The sequence below is a fragment of the Canis lupus genome, chromosome 11 (genome assembly GCF_048164855.1).
Source record: "Canis lupus baileyi chromosome 11, mCanLup2.hap1, whole genome shotgun sequence".
In the NCBI taxonomy this organism is placed as follows: domain Eukaryota; kingdom Metazoa; phylum Chordata; class Mammalia; order Carnivora; family Canidae; genus Canis; species Canis lupus.
Genome location: NC_132848.1, coordinates 53,609,581 through 53,637,291, shown reverse-complemented (window position 1 = coordinate 53,637,291; position 27,711 = coordinate 53,609,581). Strand labels below are relative to the sequence as shown.

General features: G+C 40.3%; 1 protein-coding gene across 7 annotated transcripts in view; it reads left to right on the top strand.

Moving 5' to 3' along the window:
• Positions 1-27,711, top strand: part of FSHR (follicle stimulating hormone receptor) — a 173,800-nt gene that overhangs the window by 20,369 nt on the left and 125,720 nt on the right. For 2 of the 7 annotated variants that reach the window (XM_072768305.1, XM_072768303.1), the window contains exon 2: positions 26,879-27,076. The exons of the other annotated variants lie outside the window; for them this stretch is intronic. In XM_072768305.1, the coding sequence (XP_072624406.1) occupies positions 27,046-27,076 (31 nt within the window). In that variant the 5' untranslated portion in view covers positions 26,879-27,045. The remainder of the gene's footprint in view (positions 1-26,878; positions 27,077-27,711) is intronic. 7 annotated transcript variants of the gene reach the window in all.

Genomic DNA, 27,711 nt, shown 5'->3' with positions numbered 1-27,711 from the left:
TGAGTTCTCAATTTTTTTTCCTGCTACTGATTTCACCTTTCTTTCCACTGTGGTTGGACAACATACTTTATTTCTAACTGATCAAATGTATTGAGGATTTTTTTTTTTTTATGGCCTAGCATCTTACCTACTCTGAAGAATGTCCTATGTGCACTGGAGAAGAATCTGTGCCTATTGTGGTTGAGTGTTCTGGACATGTCTTTTAGATCTAATTTTTAATAGGGTGTTCAAGTGTCCCATACAGTTGTTGATCTATCTACTTGTTCTATCCATGATTGAAAGTAGGGTGTTGAAGTCTTCAGCTATTTTCATTGAATCTTCTATTTATCCCTTAATTTCTGTCAGTTTCACTTCATGTATTTGGATGCCATCTTATTAAGTGTATATATGTTTATAATTGTATATCTTCCTGATGATTAACACTATTATCCTTGTAAAATATCCCTCTTTATGCGTACGAAAATTTTTTGTCTGTTTTAAAGTCACTTACCTGGTATTAGTGTAGCCACTCCAGCTTTCCTGAGGCTGCTCTTTACGAGATATATCTTTTCCAATCCTTTTATTTTCAATCTATTTTTGTCTTTGAATATAATGTTTGTCCTTTAGAAGATATAGTGAGATCATGTTTTTTAAATCCAATTTGACAATTTCTGTCTTATAATTAGGTTGTTTACTTTATTCACATTAATATTATTGATATAGTTGGATTTACATCTGTTATTTGAGTTTTTGTTTTCTATATGTCTTTTTTGTTCCTCTATTCATCCTTCACAATTTTCTTTCACATTAAGTGGACCTTTTCTAAGATAGCATATTAATTTCTTTAATAATTTATTTCACTGTTTTTTAAACTTTATTTATTTATTCATGAGAGACACAAAGAGGCAGATACATAGGTAGAGGGAGAAGCAAGCTCTCTGCGGGGAACCCGATGCAGGACACAATCCTGGGACTCTGGGATCACACCCTGAGCTGAAGGCAGAAGCTCAAGCCCTTAGCCACCCAGGTGTCCCATTCTTCACTGTTTTTGAGATATTTTTAAAGCAATTACTCTAAAGTTTACCATATATCCCTTATCAGAATCAGCTTTGGGTTTATGCTAAATTCCAGTGTGAAAGCAAGAAAGAGAGAAAATGTTACACCTATATAGCTCTATCTCCTATCAGTTAAAAGAAAAAAAATATGCATTTGTACAATCTTTTATAATTACATAATTGCCTTTACTAGTGCTTTGTTTGTTTGTGTGGGTTTGAATTACCATCTGGGGCCACTTGCTTCAGCCTGAATAAATTGCTTTAGTATTTTGTAAGGCAGGTCTGCTAGCAACAAATTTTCTGTTTTTATTTATCTTGGAAAATCTTTATTTTGCTTTCATTTTTGCAAGATAGCTTTTATAGATGTAGTACTCTTGGTTGAGAGGTTTTCTTCCTCTGAGCACTTTAAATGTGTTATACTACCAACCCAGGCCCTCCATTGTTTCTGATGAGGGGTGAGCTTCTAGTTTTATTGAGGTTCTGTTGCAAGTAATGTCATTTTTCTTTTGTTTTCAAGATTTTTCTCATTTTCTTTGACTTTAAACATTTTTACTGTAAAGTGTTTACAGGTCTCCTTGTGTATATCTTACTGGAGTTTACTGAGCTTACTAACTGTATAGGATATTGTTTTTCAATAAATTTGGGAAATTCTCACCTATTATTTCTTTAAATGTTTTTTCTTCTCCTTTCTCTCTTTTTCTGGTACTCTCATTACACACATATTGGTGCCCCTTCTTTTGGCTCATATTTCTCTAAGGTTCTCTTCATTTTTCTTCATTCTTCTTTCTTTCTGTTCTTTGGCTTGAATACTCTCTATTGATCTAATTTTTCTAATTTGTCTGCAGATTTAAATCTACTGTGGAGGTCCTCTAATTTTTAAAAAAATTTCAATTGTACTGTTGAACTCTAATTCATGTATTTTTAAATAATTTCTCTTTATTAATGTTCTCAATTTAATGCAATATTGTCATTGTACTTTATTGCTTTAATCATGCTTTCTTTTACTTTTTTGAACATATTTACAATAGTCTTTTATAAATGACTTTGAAATCTTTTTCTGTTAAATTTGGCATCTTGTTACTCTCAGAATCAATTTCTGTTACTTGCCTTATATTCCAGTATAAGGATCATACTTTCCCGTTTCTTTGCATGCCTCATGATTTGTGGGAAGCTAATATTTTAGTAAACATATTTATAGTATTCTGGGTACTGATTCTCCCACCATGACTTGCTATTTGTTTATTTATTTAGTGACTGACTGGGTTATTTTAATCAAAGACCCTAGTGTTCTCAGGGAGGCATAGCTTTGCATATACCCACAGTCACCCTGGGGGGAAAGTGGTACTGGTAGGGTTCTCGTTCACTTTTCCCTGACCACATCAAGATGTTAACCTATACTACTTGCAGGCAGACAGTGTTATCATTTTCAACAATCCCCTGGAGACCTAGGTTTCTTTACAGACTAATCAAATTGTGGCTCCCTCAGAGAAATCACTTCTGAGGTCAGTGTTTGATATTTGTTCTGACCTCAAGAGGGCTTCTTCCAGCTGTCTTATTTTCCTAGTTCTTTCCTGCAAACTAGCCAGTCTACATTAGATACTTATTAGATCCATGAATCTCCCAATTGCCTTTCACCACACCTCTACTGTTTTTAAAAATGCTCTTAGGCTTAAACCTCATGCTCTGCTGCAAATATAGTCCATTCCTTTGGGAAGAAAATACCAGATATCTGTTTTGCAGTCTGCTTTCCCCCTACCTCCCTAGGCAAAATCTCAGCCATGGCTCTGGAACCAGGAGTGGATTCGATGGCAACTTCTCTTTGAGATCCTTATTCTAGGAGTTAAGCACTTGGTGGAAGATAAGGTAGCAGCCTAAGATCCTCTCAGCTTGATTCTTCTACCATAGAACCACCATCTCATGAGCCCAGGCGAGAGCTTTTGGGGCCCCAGGATTCTCATCAGGCTACACCCAAGACAGAGCCCTCTGATTCACAAGTGTGGTTTGGCAAGAAGAAAAAAGCCCCACATCTTAACTGCATTTGCCTGGACAAAAACTCAGCAGCAGACATCTGGAGGCAGAATAAGATATACTGAAGTCCTGCTCCTCTGGGGAAGAGGGCCCTACAGCTGAAAAGAGAAGAAATCCCATGTTTTTGGCTTTAAGAGTCTGGAGTAAAGTCTCTACCTTTCTGAGATGGGACAGAGAGAAGAGGAGAGAGAAGCAGTTGTTTTGGTTTAAATGCTCCAGACTCTTGCCTTTTTCATAGATTTTCTTAAATAGATATTTCCTTCTTTGCCCTTTGCTATTAAGAGTATTTCCAAAGTTTTTGAATAGTTGTTATTGTTGTTTTTCTTTGTTTTAATAATTTGCACCAGTTTCACTACAGAGTAGATCAGCATAGCTCCCCACTCTGTCATGCTCAAAGTCAAATTTCACCACTATGTTCTTAACCAAGCAAAACAGAGGGGGAGTGGGCTGTTGATGGAACAAAGAAAGCAGTCGGGTATTCAGGATTATCATCTCTGAGGTTCTTTGTGTGACCTTGAACAAAGGGAACAGTTGGGCAAGCCGGGGGAAATAAATGTTATTACAATGAAGTTTTTCATCCCATTTTTTACTTTAATGTTTTTCATGTTCATTATTAGTTTTAAATAATTCAGTACGCATGTCCTAAATATTGGTTTGGTGAATGGTAATGGCTCTATTACCTGCAAAGTAAGGCCACTAACAACTGATCTTCCTACCAGGCCTCACTATTTCTTAAAAACTGTGATATGAAAAAAAATAAAATAAAATAAAAATAAAAATAAAAAAATAAAAAAATAAAAACTGTGATATGGTGTACAAAACAGGTAGAAATAGAATTACAACTGAAAGGATGCTTTCCAGGTCTGCTTCAGTTTGTTAGATCACAGGAAAAGAACCGATTTATTTTCTCCTGAGCAGAATAGAGACAAAATGACCTTCTCCCTGTGTATTTACAGTCCTGACCATTTGACTTAAGTAATTTCAGCAAGAAAGAGTGTGCAATGGTCCCAGATGGAAAACAAGCCAAAAGAATATCAAAATCCTGAGTTCAGCATCTTCACAGAAAAATCCCTGAGACCGTAAACCACGCAGTACATCATTCACATCCTGCTACTCCAGCAACACACCTTTATTGAACACTTTCTGTGAACACAGCCATTTGCTGGGATAGAAAAGCCAAAGATACAGCCCTGACACATGAACTCTTAACATAGCTAAAGAGAATAGACACACACACATACATATTCACAAAAAAAAAAAAAAAACAGAAGAAGGTGTTTATCATGTGATAACATAAGGATAGAATAAGCAGAACAAAATTTGAGTACTATATAAGCTCTTTGAAGGGAGAAATCCCTATATTTGGGATTACACATAGGGCACTTCCTTGAAAAAAGTGAGAACTATGCTGGATTTTTTAAAAAGCTTTAAGTATATGGTGCATTAAAGGAGAATGCATGGTGGGTAGAAAGAACACCTGGAGAGCTAGGCACGCAGCAGCATATCAAAGAAAGAGTTTCTTCTCCTGAAGGAAATCGTATTTGCTTCTAAATCAATTTTGTATCTAGAAATGTGCCAGGAGTATACTCAGGTGAGTGTGTATGTGGAGGGGTGGGAATTGGAGCATTTCCATTCTAGATCTTCAAATTCAAGAAATATTATCCAACAGGAAGAAAATGAAGTTCTCTTTTAACAATCTGTGGAAGTTTGGGTAAAAAGGACTAAGGTGTAGTTCATAGAAAATTATTGGGTTGCAATAAAAGGCTTCAAAAATGTCCATAACTGAATGTAGAACAGATTAGACCCTGCTTTAGTTTGTAGTTGAGAAATACAAATTACTTAAGTCACTTGAAGCCTTTTTCAAACAGAATTAGTTTTTTATTCATTTATTTGTTTCAAGTGCCTGGAGTGGTGAACAGCTGAGATAATATTATGCCTGAAAGATTTTTGCATCTAAAGCCACATGTTCCTAAAATAAATAATTCCTTCAGAGAAACTTATTTAAACATTAGGTTAATTTGTTCTTTTACACAGTAAGCAAATAGGCTCCAGTTAGATCTAGACAACTTTTTCTAGAATTAACCTGAATTTACCATTTTGTCTGTTGATCCTCAACTTAAAAAAAAAAAAAGAGATGAAATGAATGAATGAGTGATTAGAGAAAAATATAAATTTAAAGATGTTTCATATATCCTGCCTCCTCATTTACTGTATTTTTCTAACTCTGCTTTCAAGACGAGCAGTCAAAATTAGCTACTGATCCGTAACCCATCTAATTTTGTCTTTATTTTACTCTAAGTTGTCTCCCTTCCAATAATCATTATGGGGTAAGTGACACTCCAGGGAAAATCAATTTCTTCTGAGTAAATAGAAAAGCCCAGTCTTTGTTTATTTTGCTATTTGAGCCCAGCAACAGCCACCCTCCTATTTTCAGCAAAGTTGAGTAACTTGTCTGCTGCAGCCTCCAGGGAAGATTTGTCAACCTTTAGGAACCAGCCTCCACCCCTTGAGTAGGGAATAATTAGAACCACTTAGATATCAGAACTGCATTTCCCAGCAATTGGAATTGGCTACATGTTATTTACCTCAAGATTGTTTAAAGACCTTTAAGCCCCTAAAGGGATAGTCTCTTTCTTATTTTCTCTCCACTAAGAAAGATGTGAAGCTACAAAGCATTCACATTTGCAAAACCCTCAAAAACAAGGATTCCCATGCCTTATTTCTGTCTGATTTAGGTCTGTCAAGCATTATGCATGACTTAGACCTCTGGAGATGTTGTTGAATAAATGAAACGAATGAATTGCACTAAACTCAATTGATGAGTTGAACTGAATTGGATTTGATCAGGTTGGAATGAACTGAATTGAGCTTCTCGGGACTGACTGGCCAAGTAGCTATCATGAAAACAGAAGGAAAGTCAAGGTGTCCTAATCACCAGCAAATCAAAGCCAGAACTCGGAATGATCCAGAGTCCTCCTGGCTTTTGAGAAGATTGAAGTTAAATGACTTTGCAAAGACAATAGCAAAGTGGGAGAGAGCTGAGGCTCTAGACATAATAACAACATAAATAAATAATTGGGTTTACACGTACGGAGTACCTACTATGTGTTCCAAGTATTTCATTATATCATCTCATTTATTCCTCAGAGTAACCAAGAAGGCTGGGCCTGCTATATGCTCACTTGCAGATAAAGCAACTAGGCATAAAGCAATTAGGTAATTTGCCCAAGTAGCATACCCAGGATTGGACCCAAGAAGCAAGACCCCAAGACTCCTTTTTTTTTAAGACCCCAAGACTCCTAATCATTTTAAGCCATCATGGGGAGTAGAGGAAGGGAGTTTATAATATAGTTTAAATAAGAATTTTAAGAAAGGAGAGTACCTTTTTAAGAAAAATGGAGAAAGATAAGATCTAATCTCATTAGATTTCCTCTAATGAGAACTTAAAGTTATAAACCTGTTCCAACCTCCTTTTTTTAAAACACTTGAAAACATCCAAATTACACAACTCTTGGGTTACCTGAAGTTAGACGTTGGTAGATCTGCCAGACATATTGTACAGAGCCTTGTAGATATTTCAAGGTTCTAATTTCCGGGAATGCCATAAAGCAAAGCCTTCTTAAAAATAGTACACAATTTTGTATTTATATTTATCTATCCCTTACATTCCAAAGCATAGCCCCATAATGTTGAAAATGTTTGATGAATACCTTAGGATTCAGGGACCCTAGTCAATGCTGGACACCATGCTATGCCCTCACCTCCAGATGGATCACGAATCCTGACATGGCATTATTTCCCTGCCCTGCCTACCAAAGTCCTGCTCACCTCTGAATTTTGTGTTCCCATCAGTGAAGAGTAACCAAACATCTCCACTGAGCCCTGCACATAGAGGTATTCTAATCATCCTATTGAAATCAGAACAACCCAAGCGGTTCTAATTATTCACTACTCTAGTTCTGACCATCTGAGCTTGTTAGATTCTGAACAAACAGAATTCATTACATATGGTTTTGTAGGCTACTTAGCAGTCTCTGCTCACTGGGAGTCAGACAGGAATCAAGCCATCGGGGATGGCTATAGATGCAGAGAGGCAAATGAGGACTCAGAATCCTCAAATGTGAATGATGGATTTGATATGAGGTGTAAGGCAGAGGCCAGTTGCACAATAACACCCAAGTGTAGGATTTGCAACTAAGTGGACGGTAGTGTCATTTACTGGGTTATGTGAGGAGCAGACTGGCAGAAGATGGGTAGGGTAAAGATAAAGGTAAAGTTTGGGACATGAATTTGAGCTGAGTTTGAAACACATGAGTCAAAGTAAGAAGGAAATAGATGAATTTTCTAGAAGATTCAGGTGCTTTACCTACATAAGGACATGAAATTAGGACTGTCATGTCACATTCTTCATGAATTTGGATTCATTTTCTAATGATTCTATTTTCTAATAATTTTTAGTTTTGTTTATCTGCTTATTTATAAGCACCTCACCCAACTCTAAATTGCCAATACTAGAAGAAATTATTACTGGAATTGATGTTTTCTGGTCTGTAGTTTCTATACCCTTTTTCCATCTTCCTGGAAAAAAAATGGATCATTACTTGTTACTCTCCAGTCTTCTGATATCACCTTGTTCATAATTCTTCAAAGATCAAAGAGTTTCCTCTTCATTTACCCAAGTCTTTCGAGAGCCTTGAGACGCTACTCTTTTCTGTCTGGAAGTAGAAACTCAACTGAAGCAACTCGCTCTTCCCTTTCCCTCCTCTCATATACTAAACTTCACTTCCGATACAACAAAAGACTATTCAACACTTTCCAGGACTATTCTCCCTTATAAAGAAGGTAGCAGTCAAATAGGAGTCTGTTACTTCTGTGTTCTCCTGTTATCTGTGTTACAGTAGCAGCAGGTTGATCATAGCTCTTGTCCTGAATGCAGATGGAAAGTCTTCTTGGTAGAACATACTGTAGGATTTAGGTTCCTGCCATTCTTTCATCTTTACTTGTGATTTTGGGTTCCTTTCTTCTGTGCATAGTATAGCTTTTAGTGCAATGTTTTTCAAGATGTTAGCCATCGTTTCATTTATTCATATGTGTGTTTAATATCCTCTTTAAATACTTTTAATTTTATTATTATTACTTTAATAAAATGTTTCCATTCATTCATTTAACAAGTATCTTTTGGGATACTTTTGGGTGGCTCAGCGGTTGAGCATCTGCCTTTGGTTCAAGGCGTGATCTCGGGGTCGGGATCAAGTCCCGCATCCAGCTCCCCACAGGGAGCCTGCTTCTGCCTCTGCCTATGTCTCTGCCTCTCATGAATAAATTAATACTTTTTAAAAACATAAACAAATATCTTTTAAGCATGCAATGAAGTAGTTACTGTGAAGCACAAAAAGACTAACCAGACACAGATCTGAGTTTAGGAAGTTAACAAGTCAGCATCTGAGTAAGCCATGTACAAATCACAGGTGCCACAAGAGATAAAAGTCCTGTGGGAATTCAAAGAAAGAAGATACTACAGGCAGCATTTGTGGATGACATGATGGATCAGAGAAGGAAGGTGTAGACGGCAGCAGACCTGCACCTTGAATAATTTAGATAAGGGAAGATGAAGTGTGTGTGTGTGTGTGTGTGTGTGTGTGTGTGTGTGTGTAGTGGTCTTTGTTGAGGGAGAAGCAAAGTGTTTCAGAAATAAGAGAGAACATTATTGAAAATCAGTTTTTAATTAATACAGGTAACTTAAATGTGTATACTTGTTCCATTCCATTTCTTATTTTCTTTTTTCCCCAAGGTGCATATTTCTTGCAATGTCCTATCTATGTTCTTTTAAATACTCTGATATTTCCATGATCTTTTTCACCCAAGATCATTACTTTCCACCTTTCCCCACCTTTCTTTCCTTAAAGTTTACCCAGATCATCCTATATTGCTCACCGTTTCTCCCCCAGCTTGACAGAGGTAGACTTTCTCTCTCTCTGGTGAATACAGAAAGCAGAGATAAAGGATGGATACCACCCTGTGGGGCAGGCTTGCAGGCCTTCCCTATAACCCTCAAGTTCCACTTCCTGTGCCGTATTTCATAGGACAAGAAAAATCAAAGAGTAGTAAAATGATCCTAGGGGCTGGAGGCAGGAGGCCTGGGTTCTGGTTCTAGTCCCAAGGGCACTTTATTATAGAACCTAGGAGAAATTGTATAACCTAGGAAAATCATCTAACATTTCTGAGCCTCAGTTTACTTCTCTATAAAGTAACAGAACTAAACGCAGTGATTGCCAAAGTCATGTTCATCTCCACTAAACAGAAAGAAAACAGGATGGAGCCCTGGAATGAATTGTTATTGAGGTTGTTCGATCATGTAATATTTAAATCAGCTTCATGTCTGTTCACTGTCCTCCTCAGACTGCTGCTTCTAGAAACCCTTTACAGCTTTGTCATCTGTGATTCTAGGAATCTCACACACATAGTGAAAATCCTACCTCTTTTTTTATAGCCACTTTCTTTTGGCTTGTCATGATTAAGTGGTGGCAGGAATAAGCTGAAGGACCAGGGTCCTCTTATAGACCATTTGCTCTCTAGACCTTGCCCCAGAAGGAGAGGCAAAGAGGTTAACAAGTTACCAGTCATCTGCCGTTTCCTAGTCTGTTAGCAACAGTTCATCCACACCACTATAGCTAGTGGAAAGACAGATTGAGGGCCACTTCAAACGTCTGTGTGTGATTGTTCCTGGCTTTCTTTTTTTAAGCCTAATATTCAAACCCAACAGTCTGGCAAATTAGAGGCAGTAGATGACTTTAAATTCCTCAAGTAACTGAATATCATTTTCTAAAGAAAGAAGGAAGCAAAGCTTGGTGACCACCAGTTCACCCGTTCATTCAACGGAACCTACCAATTGCCTACTGTGTGTCAGACGATGCTCTGTATGCTAGAGATACAGCAGATAACAAGACTGAAAAAAGAGATAAAAAGCTCTTAGGGAGCTTATATTTCATAGTAGATGACTGATAATGAACACGAAAAATAAGTTAGATGTAAATTATGCTAGATGGTGGTGCGTTCTAAGAAAAATAAAACAGGGAAAGGAAGTAGGAAAGGTCAGAAGTGGTAAATACACTGGCCAGAAAGCCCTTCAGGAAGGAACCAATTGAGTCAAGACCTAAAGAGGGTGAAGGATTGAAATACATGAACATCTTAGGGAAGAGGACTGAAGGAGTAGAGCCAGTGGGGGCAAGGACCCTGAGGCAGGGACACACCTGCATGTACAAGGGATGGCAAAAAAAGTCAGAGTGACTGGAAAAGATAATAGCGTAAAATAAGGTCAGAGAGTCACAGCAAAGTTTGCAATGAAGGACATGTTGACCCTTTTAAGGACACTGGCTCTTATTCAGGGTGGGATGGCAAGCCATGGGAGATATGCGATCCAATTCCAGCTCTCACAGAATTACTTTTGTGAGAAGAGACTGAATAGTCAGAGAAAGACAATTATCAGGGTTTCACTCATATGTGGAATAGAAGAAATAGTGAAAGGGACCGTAAGGGAAGGAGGGGAAAGAGAGGGGAAAAAATTGGAGACGAAGACAAATCACGAGAGACTCCTGACGCTGGAAAACAAATGAAGGGTTGCCAGAGAGGAGGTCGGGGAGGAGCGGGCAACTAACTGGGTGATGGGCATTAAGGAGGACACATGATGTGACACATTGGGTGTTATACTATATGTTGGCAAATTGAATTTAAATTTAAAAAAATTTAACCTGTTCTAAAAAAAAAAAATAAAGGAGACTGAAGGATGTCAAGACAGAAGCAGGAAGACTAGTTAGGAGGCTATTACAATAATCCATATGAGAGGGAATGATGGCTCCTCTGAAGGTGGGAATGGTAGAGATAATGAGAAAGGGTCAGATTCTGGGCTTATTTTGAGGCAGAGACAGTAAGATCACTGACAAACTGAATATGAGGTGTAAGGAAAAACAGTGTCAAAGATGGTTACAGGGTCATGAACCTGCACAACTAGAAAAATGAAGTTGCTTCTCCAGATGCGGAAGAATGCAGGAGAAACAGCCTTGGGGGGGGGGGGGCGGGAGAGGTGAAGACTATGAGACAGACCTAGCCAAACAGATCTTTATCCACTGAAAAATAATTCCACAGTCTAAAGATTTGATTTGGGTATTATGTTCTTATTTTCTGATGCTGTCCAGGCTAAACTTCTCTGTCCCTTGCCCTTAGAATGTTAACACTAAAATCTTATGCTTAAAAAACAAAACTGAAGAGCTCTGGATGATTACATTATACTTCAAGATTAGCTTTTAAAAATGCCTCCAAATAGCTAAATAAGTTCCTTCTAGCTACTAATATAAACCATGTACCCTCCTTTCTAGTGATGATGCAGGGAAGACTCTCTCTTCCCTGAAGTTAACTACTAGGTCTGTTCCTTTTATCATCAAAGCTCTGTATCCTTCCTCTTTGCTTTGTCCTTCCCCTTGGCAAAGTACCAGTGCCTCTACAGATCCCCTCTCCTTTTCCACCCTCTCCCCCAAACAGCAATAGGGCATGACTGCTTAGAGGGCATGACTCCTTTCAGTTTTACAGACATGATACGGAAGATAGAGTCTCTCTATATATTACTACATTACCCAAGTAGATAAGTCACTAAAATTTGTCATGCTCTGGGCTTTTTTCTAACCACAAATCAAAATGTGAAAAAAGGAAGAAGGCAGAGAAAAAGAGAGGGAGGGAGAGATTGATGGAAATGAGGAAAAAGAAGTACAGTTCTTAGAGAATAGGTTGATAATGGGAGAGGCAGATAGACTCTAACATATCTACTACATCCTTCACTTTATAAAAGTAGAAGTTGAGATCCAGAGAGGTGACGGGACCTTCCCAAAGATCTAGGACCAGAATTTGGCAAAGCTAAGAACGGAGCCTCAAATTTTGGATCTTAGTCTTTAGCAGAAATGAGTCCTCTTCACCAGGAGGGACTTTAAAGGAGACATAAAGGATTGTAGATTCAACATAACAGGCAATGGGAAGCCATTGCGGGTCCTAGCACAGGAGCAGGAAGTCCTGTTTTCAGTGTTTCTTTGAATTAAGTGTCCAAACAAATTAGAAAAGAGACAAACTGGTGAGAAGGAAACAGAGCAGAGGCTCTTCAGTCACGAGGTGAATAAGACTCTTGACCAGAACAAAACTAGAAATGGAGAAGAAAGGGTGAATCCAACAGAATTTTCCAAGGAAGAAGCAATCAGACTTCTGAGTAACGGGGTTGAAAGCAAGAGACAAGTCAAAGACGACTCCAACCGTCATAACCATGGAAGCTGGCTCACTGTTTCAAAAGCTTATAGTAACCCTGTGGATCCATTCCTAGAGGAAGCCAGGGCCACCCCCCATCCCTGCAGTTGGAGGGTGACAGTCCTGTCAGCATAATCAGTAAGGCACCTGCTCATTCCTGTGTAAGCCAAGAACATGCCCACATGGGTCTGTCAGTCTATTCTCAACTCTTTCTTTCCATCTTGAAGGTACAAAGGAAAATGCTCAGAGCATGCTTTAGGCAAAGCATATTTTATCCCAAAGCTGAGAAAGAAAGAGTTCACCTCTCATACCATCAATGCCAGGATTTTTAAAGCACCAGGAAGTGGATAAAAGAAAATAAGCTACAGCATGGGCTCTGATTCCTTAGTTAGGAGCATTTACAGAGGCATGAATGTTGCCTAAGCAGGCACTGGAGAGGGGAAATCAGAAAGAGATCTGATTGAAGGGCTTTGGATGAAAATTTTCTCAAATAAATGAATAACTGGAAAGGAATCATGTTCAAGAGAAAGGGTATTCATTTTCATCCAGAAGACACAGATCATGAAAGGATAAGACAGAGAAGAGATGCCACTTTATGGATCTTTTTCTTAAGAAAAAAAAGATCTTTGTTACTAAAGATGCAAGACTTGAAAATTTTGATGTGGTGGTCCTCTGTCTTCGTATGATGAACTTCCACGTTGGAGGAGTTTGGGTTGCTATCCATGCACCTCTGTCCCTGAGCTGCTCTTTTCACAGCACTGAGGCATTCAGAATAACTTAGAGGGAAAGACAAAGTTACCTAGGGGATTATCATTGATACCCAGAACCTCAGCCAGGTACACAAAAGCCCTCACAGAGTATCTGGAATAATATGTACCCCCAAAATAACAGCCCCCTTCCTGTGCTGCTCTCAATGACAGCGATGTTCAGCACTAAGGACTTTTAGAGACCTCAGAACAATCCAGATTTCTGTTCCTGAGAATTCTTCTACTTCTTAACACTAGTTAACATTTACAGAGCACTGTGACAGGCATTATCCCATCTGGTTCTCACAATGTCCAAGTGTCTTAGTTTGGACATTTGGGTTGCTAGAACAATACCAAAACCAGAGACTGGGTGAATTATTAACAACATTCATCTCTCAGTTCTGAAGGCTGAGAAGTCCAAGATCAATGTGCCAGCAGATTCAGAGTCTGAGGAGAGCCTGCTTGTTGGTCCACAGATAAGATGACAGCACAATCTCACTGTAACCTCCCATGGTGGAAGTGGCAAAAGAACTTTCTGGGATCTCCTCTTTAAGGGCACAAATCCCATCCATGAGAGCACCCCTCTCATGGTCTAATCACTTCCCAAAGGTCTCACCACCAAATATCATCACCATGGGTGTTAGAATTTCAACAAGAAAATTTGGAAGGGACACAAACATTTGAACCACAGCAGTAAGATAGAAGTTATCATTCTGAACTAATAAAAAACTGGAGGTCAGAGAGGTTAAACGATTTGCTCACTTTATAAATGATGAAAATAGAATCCAAACCCAAGGTTGTTGTGAAGACCAAAGGTAGGTTATGTAAACTGCTGAGCACCATGTCTGACTTACGGACATATAGTCCCTAGACCCCGACACACAAGAACTTCACCAGAATAACTTGTCAAACACTTCAGCAATTCTTCCTTCAAAGGATGACCGTGAAAAGTAGAATGATTCGGTTCATTATCACTCCTGTCTGGAAGCCTCACAAGGACTTCCCATTCTTGCTTATGTAGTAAGCCAAGAAGAAAAACCCCAATTCACCAATGTCCTCCTGATACATTGCAATGCATTTTGCTTTCATATTCTAATACCCGGTTAATTTGTACCGATATGCCATTGGTTTGGAATTTAAAATGTAGAAGCAGAGTAGAAAAAATCCAAGATTTGTCCAGCACCTGCTATATAGGTCAGCAACTGTCCTAAGTGCTTTTAAAATAACTCCTGTAAGAGAGCTGGAAATACAGTCTCTTGGTATAGAAGTGAATAAGGCTCAGGGATGCTGTATAATTTGCCCATGGTGTAACCGGGTGTGTTACTGAGCCAGGGTTTGACCCCAGAATGTGTGTGTGGCTCCAAGTCCATCCTGTTTCAATAATAGCACAGTACCTCTTGATTCCACAGACTGCTAGAATGCTATTGTTACTTAAACCAACAAATTCTAGCTCTTTCAAGACATAGTATTACATCCCTGCATCTATAGAATTCAAAGTGCCGGATTCTCCCCTGAGTTATGTTAAAGAGTCAGTTAACCACAAAAGGCCATTGTGTCCAAACACAGAAACCAGAATTCATCAGTATTCATCCTCAGGGACCCACAATACATTTCCCCCAAATTTTGATTCATAATGAATTCCACTACCATCCCGATTTAGAAAATGAAATTCTGTACCTAGTATAAGGAATTCTATTTCCTTCTTCTCCAAAGAGCTGCCATTTCTGGGCCTCTCCATGTGCCTGCCACTGTACTGTGCCATCATCACTCTCTCATTTAATCCTCACAGCGACCCTATGATGGAGAGACTCTCGTTAGTCTCAGTCTGCAGATGGGGAAACCAAGGGTCACAGAGTGTGCAACACGACGGTTCACACAGCTCTAAGTAAGAAATGAGACACAAACCTCGAGTGTGGGCTCTTCGCTCCATTCGTATACTTCTGTCCACTTGTTTTAGGTTGAAAATCACCTCTTATAATCCTAACAGCTCCAAAAAGAGTGCCCAACGATAATGTATGGCACCCAGAATTTCAGTGACAGTCTATTATAAATGTTTGATTAATATTAGCACAAGAATCCCATAAGATAATTCAATGCTAACAGATTTTTTTTACAAACAAAACAGATCAAAACATTTGCCATTGCAACAAAAAGGAACTAAACTGTGCAGGTATGCATAATTTGAGTTAGTGGATTTGAAAGGGAAATTAAGGAAATATTTCAAGTTTCCAACATGGAACTTTGTAGAGAAGAGAAGGTGATTGAGAGGACCAAAAAATAAAAACAAAAATAAGCAAAAACAAAAATTTTTAAAGGTGGTTTTTTGTTTTGTTTTTTTGGTTTTTTGGTTTTTTGGTTTGTTTGTGTGTTTTTTTTGTTTTTTTTTTTGTTTTTTTTTTTTGGTCTGGCCAAACAATGTAGTATTTGCTTATGGAACATCTTCTAATATATGTAGCTTAAATTTCTTCAAACTTCAACATAATAGAAATAAATCATACTGTGGTAAAAAGCAAATTCTAAAGTCTTGGACTTCTTGCCCCAGTCTCTCACTCCCCAATCATTACAGCTGGCATTTTGCACACCTACTCAACAGCTAGGCCTCAACAGTTCTAAATCTGTAAGTGTTAAAGTCATCTAGATCTCCACACCCGTATATCACCCTAGTTCCTAGTCCAGTGTTCAGAAGTTATTTGCTAAGTTCCACTTTATCATTCCCTAAAATAATGCTCTAACTATCCCTTGCACTGGGTTTTCTAGCTCTTTGCTATAATGGGTGAGCATTGCTGTGAGGCAAAATAGAGTCCAAAGCAGTGAATAAAAATGTGAGGATGAGACCAGGTGAAAGTTGGGATGAAATAATTTACTCTCAAGAATAGCCAAGCAAAGGGAACCTAGGTGGCTCAGTGGTTGACCATCTGCCTTTGGCTCAGGTCATGATTCCGGGATTCTGGGATCGAGTCCCCCATCAGGCTCCTGCTTCTCCGCCTGCCTGTGTCTCTGCCTCTGTGTGTGTGTCTCTCATGAATAAATAAATAAAACCTTCTTAAAAAAAAAAAAGAATAGCTAAGCAAAATAAACAGTGAAGGTAGAGATGGGTGCCTATAAGAAATTTGAAACACAGAAAGACAGCTGGGAGTGAAGAAGTTAAAGTACTTTTCCTTGGTTCCATACTCAATCTAATTCATTGTTACACATGTATCAGGTTTAGTATCACTGAACCTTTTCTCTTCCTCAGCTGCACTGGCCTATTCTTCCAATAAGGACATCCCAGTTATGGAGAATAAAATACTACTCTTTAGATCTCTGATCAGCCTTCAGCATAGGTAAACAGAAGCAACTCTCATTTATATGAATCAGATTGGATTCCAGAGAAGGTAAAATGACCACTCACATATAAACAAATTTTTCTTTGCTTCCACTTTGTCACTAGTAGACTATTATACAGATACTCAGAGCCAGAGCAAGTCCTACCAGATTGAAGGTGTTAGGTGGCATGTCCCATTCAGCGAAGTTCCCTCATTGGCATATCAGACATGCAAAGGGGTGTGTGTGTGTGTGTGTGTGTGTGTGTGTGTGTGTGAGTGTGGGGGGGGGGAGGGAGAGGGAGAGAGGAAGTTGCTTTGATCTGCCAAAATCATCCCAGAAGCCTGGAAGGGTATTAAACACAGAAGCTACATACTCCCATACTTGCACTCTGTAAGTAGTAAAATTACTTTCACGTACAATTAAAGTCAATTTCTCCCATCAACCAATTTTCTTGGCCCGATTCTGGGCTGGCAGCCTCCAAACTCTGACCAAGCTGATGACAGCAATCCTAGCTAGTACTAGGTGCTCACAAAGTGCCCAGGCCATGCTTTACGTGGTGGCCTGGGAAAACGGGAAACAAACCTTCCCACTCTCCAGCTTTACTTTCTCATGTGTTTTTCTTCTTCTTGGAACTAGCCAGACTGAAAATGCTTCCACCCTTATCAATTTTGGGCAGAAGTAGTACAGGGCAGGGAGACTGTTCTCTTGTCTGTTTTGGCTTCTAATTGAAGCAAAGCAACGAGACCACAATCATTATCACTCAACGAGACCACAATCTTGCACTAAGAGCATTACTCTAACACATATGGTAGCAGAACATGGATGCATAAAAACCTATTGCTCATGTAACTGGAGGTCATGAAAAAATTCTGGCTTACTTTTTCAGCTATCACTTATCAAGTACTTAAGTGTGTGTCACGTACTGAGCCAAGAACTTTACACGCATTTACATTATTTCATTTAATCCTCCTAACAACCTCAATAGAAGCACTATTTTACCCTCATTTTGCAGACAAACTCAAGTTCAGAGGATACACAGCATGTAAGTAGCATAGCCGAGACCGAGACCCTGGACCTGTCTCACTCTAAAGGCATGGCCTTGATCTCATCATGTTGCTTCTGGGCAACACACTTGTCAGAACCTTCAAACCCATCATCTTGTCCTGCTTCAGTCTCATCTTTCTGTCTCTCTCTCCACAAAGCAGTGAAGGGAGCTTCGAAACTCAATTTTGATCATCTTACTCCCACACTTGAAACTTCCCAGGGCTCCCTAAAGCCTCCAGTACGGCTTAACAAGGGCCTCCTGACTGGACAGTGCTCATACACAGCCTCTATTCCTGCCAACTCCTCACTCTTCTCTGCCCATGAGGAGTCTGCTACCACTCCTGGCAAATGCCACGTTTCCTCTTATTTGCAGGTATTGGTATAAGATGATTCCTCTGCCAACAAGTCTTGTCCCTCCCTCCTCTGCCTTGATTACCATTTTTATTGTAACACAAATGCAACCTATAGGATTTGACACAGATTTACTGCCTCTCAGAAGAGTCTTTCTTTCTTTCTTTCTTTCTTTCTTTCTTTCTTTCTTTCTTTCTTTCTTTCTTTCTTTTCTTTATGAGACAGAGAGAGAGAGAAGCAGAGACATAGGCAGAGGGAGCAGCAGGCTCCCTACAGGGAGCCTGATGTGGTACAGGATTCCAGGACCCCAGGATCATGACCAAAGCCAAAGGCAGATACTCAACCACTGAGCCACCCAGGCGTCCTGCCTCTCAGAAGAGTCTTTTTTTTTTTTTTTTTAAGATCTTATTTATTTATTCATGAGAGACACAGGGAGAGAGAGGGGCAGAGACACAGGCAGAGGGAGAAGCAGGCTCCATGCAGGGAGCCCGACGTGGGACTCGATCCTGGGTCTCCAGGATCCGGCCCTTGGCTGAAGGCAGCACTAAACTGAGCCACCCGGGCTGCCCAGGAGAGTCTTGAAGGCCCCACAGTTCCATGAACTGACCTTTCTTCTAGGGTCCTAGAGCCACTCCCGTACCCGTCTCATTGCACTTATCACACCAAATTAGTTTTCTCTTCATCCCCAGACAAAGGGTTCCTGAGGGCCGCAACTATACCATATTCAATTATTTTAGCCCTCAAACTGGGCATAAGCCAGGGCTTCTATTAATCAGCTCAGTGAGTGAAAAAAAAACTTAAGAGTTAAAAGCAGATTCTTACTAATGGGACAACATGAGCAGCAGATCCTAAGAGCATGGTTTCTTTACCCTTTTAGTGATATAATACAGCACAATTTAAGGGGATTTTGCCTCTAGTGGCATGTGGCTCCCTAGCTTCAAATCCTAGCCATTAATAATGATTGTCTGAAGTAAACCATCTTTAGGAGAAGCTTCACCTTGCCATTTCTCTCATTGTCTTAGTAACAGCACTATGTTCGTTTTCACCCTAGTATTGAACCCAAGCTACCATCACCACTTCACCAGATTGCATACTCCACACAAATCGGGACCATTGCCAGCCCTGCTCTTCCCTCTTTCCACTAACCTAGAATAGTGTCTGGCACATAGAAAGTGCTCAGTAAGTATATGTGGAGTGAATGATTACCGCACCTCTTTGACCTTGTGTGAGATCATAATAACTATCACAGGTGACTGTCATATGGCACATGTACAGAGTGCTAGGTTCAAAGTTGGTGTTGAAAGCATATCTAGAGGTATCAGGGAGGTGCATAAAGCTGCAATGATCTCTCTCTGCTCTTAACCCTCCACATGTGCTGGTTAGACCCTGTGAAAGGTCATGCTGTGGCCAAGTCTTTTTATCTACCCTTCTTCATATAAGTCAGGTGTTTAGGTGTTTTTTCCCTTCATCAGTTTGGGGTGTGAGGAAACTAACTGCTTTCCTAGCACGTGCTGTCCGCTAAGAATCAGGCTAACATTGGGTCATTCTCTAAAGGCAGAAAAGAGGTCAAATCAACTTTTCAACCAAATTCTAGTCCTTTGTGTTTTAGCATCAGGTAATAATACTTTTTCTGTACATCTTTTTAACTTGCAAAAGATCCTCATTCCATCACATTGTTTTTAAGACAAAGACTTGTTTGATCATTGTAACAGTATTCAGTTGAGCCTAGTAAGTTTTTAATGCTCCTCCTCTGCCAAAATCTCTGCTTTTATTAGGATTGAGGATGCCCCAGGCTCCCTAAGGCCAAGTGAGAGAGAAACCATCCCAAATTCTTACTTCTTCAATAGTATAAAGTATTGTGATTGTTACTATTACCTTAATTCACTTTCCAAGATATTTTCACATGCATAGTTCCTTTTTAGTACCACAGTAACCCTCTGAGGCTTCTTACTTTATTCTTTTTTGTTTGTTTGTTTGTTTGTTTTTTATACTTGTGGCAACTGAGACTCCGAAACAGTAACTCACTTACCTGAGATCACACAGCTGTTAAGTACTGGAGCCAAAGTTTGAACTTGGGACTCCAAGCTAACGTGCAAACCTTCTCGTTGATTTTTTTTTCCTCTGAAGCACTTCCCCAAAGACAACTGTGATTCATAAACAAAGGAAAATATAACACGGTGCTTCTGACATGTTATGTCAAAGCGATGCATTAAGAGAATACTGTCTTGGTCTAGAATGGATGTTTGAGTCCACAGGGGCTCCCCAGGATACAGAATTGATTATCCCCAGTCATCACGTTTAGCATTTAGATAGCACTCAGCCCTGTGATGTGAGACTCAGCAAAGCTTCCCTAAGTGCAGGTGGCTGTACTGGCAGTGTGGTGATGCTAGGGTTCCAGAGTTATTATGGGCACAGTGGTCTCTGTGTCACCTTCTGGTAACCAAGGAGGGAAGTAAAAAGATGGCTTTGCTGGAAAGCAAGCCTGCAGTGAGAGAGGCATGAGAGTATAACCATCCTGCCGATTGGAATAACAGCGTGCTTTGCTGATGGGACCTGGAATCTGGTAAAAAATGAGCACTTACCTAAGTCTGCCATCTCTCTAAGCCTTTTTTTTTTCCCCATCTCTCTAAGCCTTCATCTAAATGGGGGTAAAGACTTACCCCCTTCTTCTAAATGGGGGTAAAGACTTACTTGAGACAGCTCCCAGATGACTTGAGAATGATGGGAGATGATGAGTGTGAAACATTTAAGGCACTTTACATGTCATCAATGGAAATGCAGTTTGCTACCAACGTGTCCAGCCCTGTGTACCTGAGCTTCTAGGCTTCCCTCAGTGTGTCCTGGAATCCTTTTCTGCACAGTTTTATTTCAGAAACCACCTCCTACAGAATATCATTGTCAAAATAGGAAAACCAGCCACCACATCTCTAACAGAACTATTCCATTCAATTAGAACTACGTGGCAGGGAAGCCCGGGTGGCTCAGCGGTTTAGCGCCGCCTTCAGCCCAGGGCCTGATCCTGGAGACCCGGCATCGAGTCCCACGTGGGGTGGAGCCTGCTCTGCCTGTATCTCTGTCTCTCTCTCTCTCTCTGTGTGTGTCTCATGAATAAATAAATAAAATCTAAAAAAAACTAGGTGGGGGACGAGGAGGAGAAACAAACTTGTGTTCTCACAGGTCGTATTTAGTCATCCTGGAGTTAAAGGGGAGAAGAAAAAAATACATATTTATATATATACACACACAATATATATAGGCAAAAGGAAAACAAACAAAAAGACTTGAATGGTTTTCGATTTAAATCTGGTCTCCTGACCTGCTGAGCTAACATCAGTTCTCTCCCTGTCTGTGCAAATCCACAGCTCCCTGGAACATAAGGTAGGGATATTGCTGGATGAACTATTTTCATAAATAATCATTCTTTCCAGTTTGGCACTGAGGAGACAAGAACTCACAGGGGCTCAGAATGTACTTTTCTTAGGGCTCAGCCTCTCACCCCCTGATGCCTACCAGACTTGCGCAGAGCCACGTAAGGCCATCTGCACAGAGATCTCCAACCCATATTTTGCCGGCGGAATAAACAATGTGTTAAAAAGGCTTAGCCTTGTCAGGCAGAACTGGCTCTGGGAGCTGCCAGCATCACACGTCTGGAGGTGTTGGCATCCCCTCAAGGTCACCGGTAGTTAAGGCTGGCGGTGAAGGGCACCCTTTCTGAACTGTATCCTCTCACCTCGCCTCTCAGGTCACAGCTCCCACAGCGCTGTCCTGCAGCCCCTCCTTCCTGCTGCTCAAACAGGATCTACCAACTAGCCTGTTTTCTTTCCCTCTAACACTCCTGGAGGCTTTTCTCTTCTCCTCTGACTGCTTTTCTCCCAACTGGGCATTTGGATTTTGTCTCAGGAATAAAAATTTCCAGGGCTAGATCCCTAATGGCCCATTTTGCATTAATGAAACTTTCAAACACACAGCACTACTGTCTCATCAAAATACCTTGGCGCAACTTGAAAAATTAAGTAAAAAGTAAAAACAACAGTAATACAAGCTTATAGAGGCAAGAAGGATTTACCATCCCCTTTATGTAGTTGAGTATTAGGAAGTTTCTCTCACTGAAATAAAAATCCAATGCCAGTCAGTATTTGGTTCTAATGATTGTTGGGGATCTCTTATGCAGTGTTCTGCCTAACATATTCACCAAGTGATCTTCTATTTCTGCTTGAGGATTCCAAAGGCAAGGGCTCCTCCACCAACAGTGCATCTTTATATATTTAGCATTTTGTCATGAAAATGTTTGACTGTTCAAAAATGTGCACAAACTAACATAAGAACCCCAATGTCCCTAAGACTCAGCATCAACAATTATCAATAAATGGCCAATCCTGTTTTATCTAGGTCTACCACCTTCCTCCGCAACCTCCTCCACCATCTTATTTTAAAAACAACCCCAGACATAATTATCTTATATCCATAAATATTTTTGTACATATTTTACAAGAAAAAAGTTACATTTCCCTTATGCAATTTCACCTTCTTCTTAAAATGCACTTACTTTATCCTGAAGCACTTTGGGGAGTACCTGCTTGCGGTTTTATGGATGAAAATGTAATGATTAGAATGGGAATTTTCTCTTTAATGAACCTGAAGTCTTCAATTAAAGGAAGCGTGCACACACATAACCAAGGCATTGATCTCATTTTTCTACAAGTGACACAAGGAAGTGAAAAGAATGTTTACAAGATTCTCGTTGCTACCCTATCACTTGACAGCTAGATTACCCAAGTAAACGATATTCCCTCACTTTCCTCTTCCATAAACTGGGGGTAATTTTACCTGCCCCCACTTGTTTTACAGAGCTGTTATGAGAATCCGTTGGGATGATCCACATATAACCATTCTGTAAAGACAATGTACTGTTCAGGTGTAAGTAATAATTAGTAAGGGGAAAAAAAGCCAAAACTAAACTAAACAAGACACATTGCAGAATCCGAGCTCAGCAGGAGTGGATAGAGAATATGGAGATTTTCCCTGCCAATGCTCCCGTTATGGTTCCTGGAGCCTTCTGCGAAAGCTCATAATGCACACTTGCTGAGGAGCCATGGAAAGCACCAGCTGCAGAGCTGTACCAGGAGAGGCCTCATCAGATATGATCTCAATCAATAAACCTGCCTCCTCCTCCACTGTGTGGGATGTTCAGACACAAAAGCCACCAGAAAAAGTGTATTTTTCACCTTCTTTTGAGGCCTGAACAGAGGAACAGATCATTGCTCTTTCCCCTCAGAGAGAAGAGAAATTGTCTAATAATAATACTTTCCCTGGCTGGCCAGAGAAATAAAGTGACCAGCTGAGCTGCAAGTAGATGATTATTCTTTCAGCAAAAACTATGATCGGTCTGAATTCAAAGACCAAAGGCATTTTAAAGGCAAAAACACCTGGGGAGAAGAATGGACAGTGGATTAAAACAAAAATTCCCCTCACCTGTTTTCCTCACAGGGCCAGCCAAAAAAGAACAAGAGGCAGAACAGGCACTGGGAAGGAATAAAATAATGGCTGGTTATACAAAGGCCCTTTGTCAGAGAGGCGTTCCGGGGCTGCCTTTCTCTCACACATTCAGAACATGGGCTCCCACGTGTCCTAAAGACATGAGAACAAGATGGAGACAACTAACTAATCAGGACAAGACAGGTCCCCAGGGGTTGGTTCTGCCTCTGGTTAAGTTCCATGGCCAAAGGCTATATGTGAAACAAGACTCAGGACTCCAATTTTTTTTTTTTTTAATTTAAAGAAATCACTGTGTATTCACAAGGGCAGGCTAGACTGCTGTTAAAGGCAACCTAGCCACATGGCAGTTCCTTAACATGACAAAAACCTATTTCTCCTACCTGCATCATCCCTGGCTGGGTGACTCTTCGACTTAAGTCCATTGCCAGTACTCTGAACAGCCCCACCAGCATGCTGGGGGCTGTAAATGTTGCTCCTGGCCGGGCAGCTGTCTCCTGGCAACCACCCCACACATGGGAGGGTAGCAGAGGAGCTTTTGTCTCTGAGGAACCCTAGTCTGATTGGAAACGGTACAGAACTGGGCAGCCCGGGTGGCCCAGCAGTTTGGTGCCACCTTCAGCCTGGGGCGTGATCCTGGAGACCCAGGATCGAGTCCCACGTCGGGCTCCCTGCGTGGAGCCTGCTTCTCCCTCCGCCTGTGTCTCTGCCTCTCTCTCTCTCTCTCTGTGTCTGTCATGAATAAATAAATAAAATCTTAAAAAAAAAAAAAAAGAAATGGTACAGAACTGCTAAAACTGAGCTGGCTGATAGGCATTTATGATCACCTGCTTTATGCAAAGATCTATATCATCTGCTATAAGACAAAAAAGAAGACCCCTGATCCTAAAGAGGCTGAAAATCTAGAGGGTGGCAAACATGCAGTCAACTAACAACTAACTGGATGCTGAACTTCCATTCTATTTTCCTTCAACTGTGCCAGCTAATTTATTCTCATAGGATCCTGATGAATGTCATAAACTCACCTAAAAATAAATAACTTACAATTTAAGCGTCACAGCTACAGTAGGGAATTTAATGAGCAGAAGCATATGAAGGCATATTAAGTGGTTACGAGTTGGCATTAGGGCCAGAGCACCTGTTTTCAGATATTGGGGCTGCCACTTCCCAAAAGTTATTTGTTCTGTTCCTCAGTTTTTTGACCTATGAAATAAGGATGGAAATTGTTCCTACTTCACAGGTTACTAAAAGGATTAAATCAGTTGTAAAGGTGAAGCACACATAAACATGAGAATTCTTGACTTACTCTGCAAACCATCGACATGCAAACCCTGCTCCCAAATGCACTCTTCTTAGTCTGTTCTTACACCTGTCATGACCCACCTGTCAGGTAATCTGAGGTGATCTGTCACCTGTTTGGCCCATGTGGTCATCCTAACATCCTTTTCTTTTCATCTTTTTTTTTACTCCTTAACTCTGGTCCCACCTAAACATATCTCCTAGAACTGGAAAAATTTTATTTATTTTTTTTACTGAAGAATACCTTATCCTTTTCCTAATTTGAATTTTCATTTTCATTTTCTTAATGTGGCACAGTTGCCTCTCATCTCCCCGACATGAGAGAAATGAAGGAGAAAGCAATGCATTTCTGAGGAATCAGAGGGGCTTCTTGGAAAAACTGATATTGAGCTGTACAGGACTGTGACAGGTGCAGGAAACTTTCCATGGCAGGTGGTTTTCCCTTTATTTGACCAGATCTCACTGTCTGGTCTATGTATCTAAACCTAGATTTGTCTCATTTTCCCTTCCTTGCCAACTTTTATAACTATCCCATTGTTCCCTTCCTGGAACATGCTGGCTTATAAATGTTTACAGAATGAATGCATGCATGACTTTTCAATGTCCCATCTCCAGTTAGGTATCTAACATTTTGACTCTCTTAACTCTCCATATATGCCCCTCATCATCATTCTCCCCAACACAGTTATCTTCTTCAGGCCACAACTTGCCATTCTATTCCTACTCAGTCTCAGTGTTCTCAAATGCCACACATGCCACTAATTGCACAGGTCTCTTTATTGCCCCTCTATATACACCTCACTTTGTTTTGCTCCCATTTCTGAAAACCTCCATGCTCAGCTTTTATGTAATGGGTTCTTGGCAGGAGAATTATGAACAGGACATTATCAACATTTAATGATCCCCCCACCCCCAGCCATCTCCCTGCTTTACAACCAGATCGGAAAATACCAAAGTCCTAAGATGGGGTTCAGTGGTCAGAATGGAGCAGAGCAAGGATTGAGAAAGACAAAAGGCATATGAGACTTGGAAAGCAAATACGTTCACATTCTGATACATATTGATGTATCCAGGTAAGGAATGTGTACTCAAAAATATATCTCAATATGCATTGCTAGGGCAGGGAGAAGAAAGAGCTCCATCTTTGGAGTCAAAAGTACCTTGCTTGAAACTCAACTCTGCTGCTAAATAATTGTGTGAACTTGAACACGTCACCTAGCCGCTTCCCAACCTCATTTTCCTCCCCTATAAAATTGGGGTTAGTTGTTCTTCCTTTGCAGGGTTATCAAGTGGACAACAAAGCAGGCATATAGACTCCCGTACAGTCCTTGCCACACAGTAGATTCCCAACAAAAAAAGATAGTAATTATTATTAAGAATTTTGTGATTAACCACTGTTGATCAGTTTTCATTTGAAAACTCAATAGGGATCCCTGGGTGGCGCAGCGGTTTGGCGCCTGCCTTTGGCCCAGGGCGTAATCCTGGAGACTCGGGATCGAATCCCACATCGGGCTCCCGGTGCATGGAGCCTGCTTCTCTCTCTGCCTGTGTCTCTGCCTCTCTCTCTCTCTGTAACTATCATAAATAAATAAAAAGTAAAAAAAAAAATTTAAAAAAAAAAAAAAAGAAAACTCAATAGTTTCTCTTGTACCATCCCGGATGGATTGATTATTCTCCAATAAATACTCACTAAACACCTATTATTTTTAAAATACAAGATGAATGAATACAGAGCCTGCCCTCCAGGGGTTAATTATAATGGGGTAAGCAGCCAGGTTAGCAAATGATCACAGGAGTAAGACAAGGGCTGTGCTATGGGTATGTATATGGCAGTATGTGTACTCCAGAAGAAAAAAGGCCTAGAGGAGCCTAAGAAGGTCAGAGGTCAGAGATATACACTCTGATGAAGTGATACTGGAGAGGATTTTTAAAGTCAAGAAATCTCTTGAGAACTAGGAAAGGAGCAGAGGGAACAATATTTGAGAGAAAAAAAAAAAAAACAGAGATAAGAATAGCATGACACATTCAGGAAACAGCAAGCAGCTTGAGGTGATCAGAACTGGGGCCTGGGGGATGAAGGAGAGCCAGATCGAAAAGGACGCATTCACAACTGTCATTCTGAGGAGTCTGAACTTTATTTTACGGGTAATAAGGAGTCATTGAATGGCAATGACAGAGTAGGATTTGCATTTAGAAATTTTTCTTTGGCTCATTTTTCTTTCTACAGTTAGAAAATTGGATTAGAGTGATGCTTTCCTTTTTTTTTTTTTTTTTTCCCACATCATGGCATAACAGAATGTTATGGCACACACAGAATAACACAGGAATGGCTCATTGTGGTCGGTGGCAAGAGTGCTTTAGCTGAGAACCTGCCCTGGACCCCACACACTGCCCAGAGAGTCAAAAGAGTCTCCATTCTACACGCACATATCAGCCTCGTACCCACCAGTGTGAGGTGGCACATGAGTTGGGAAGCTCCAGATTCAAGGAGAGGTAAGATGATGAAGCAAGAAATGTCTCAGAGAATTAACTATATTGAGGTTATTGGTCTGGGTGAGTCCTAATGAGCAAAATGTGAGTAACAGCCAGTGAAAAGTTTTGGTGTCAAGAATGTTGCTCAATGCCAATGGGCCTGAGGTTTGGTAGAGTTTAATACAATGTCTCTTTACACAGCACAAAAGCTCCTAAAGAGCAGGATGGGATAAACCATTTCTTTCTTCTTTCTTGATAATTTCAATCTGTATGTCTGAAAAAAACCCCTGAGTGGCAGGATCAGCCTCAAGCCAAATTGTAAAATTGGTGACATTTATCCTCAGAATCTTGTCTTCCCTCATCTCTATCCTTCCCTATGCACCCACATCCTTATCCTTGAGCCAACTTCAGGAGCACTCTCTTTCCCTCCCCGTATCAAATCTGCCTCTCCAGACATCTGTGATGCAGTCATTCATTCCTGTGTAAATGTGTCCTTGCACATCTTCTCCCTGGAGTATGTGCACTTCAGATAGCATTTCTTTGTTAAACATGAAGACTTGTTTCCCTTTCAAGCTATTTTAGGCTCTAGGGCTCAGAAAGGAGAAGTGGACAGGTGGAGAGCCTTATCTTTACAAACTCCTGAAATCACACTAGGA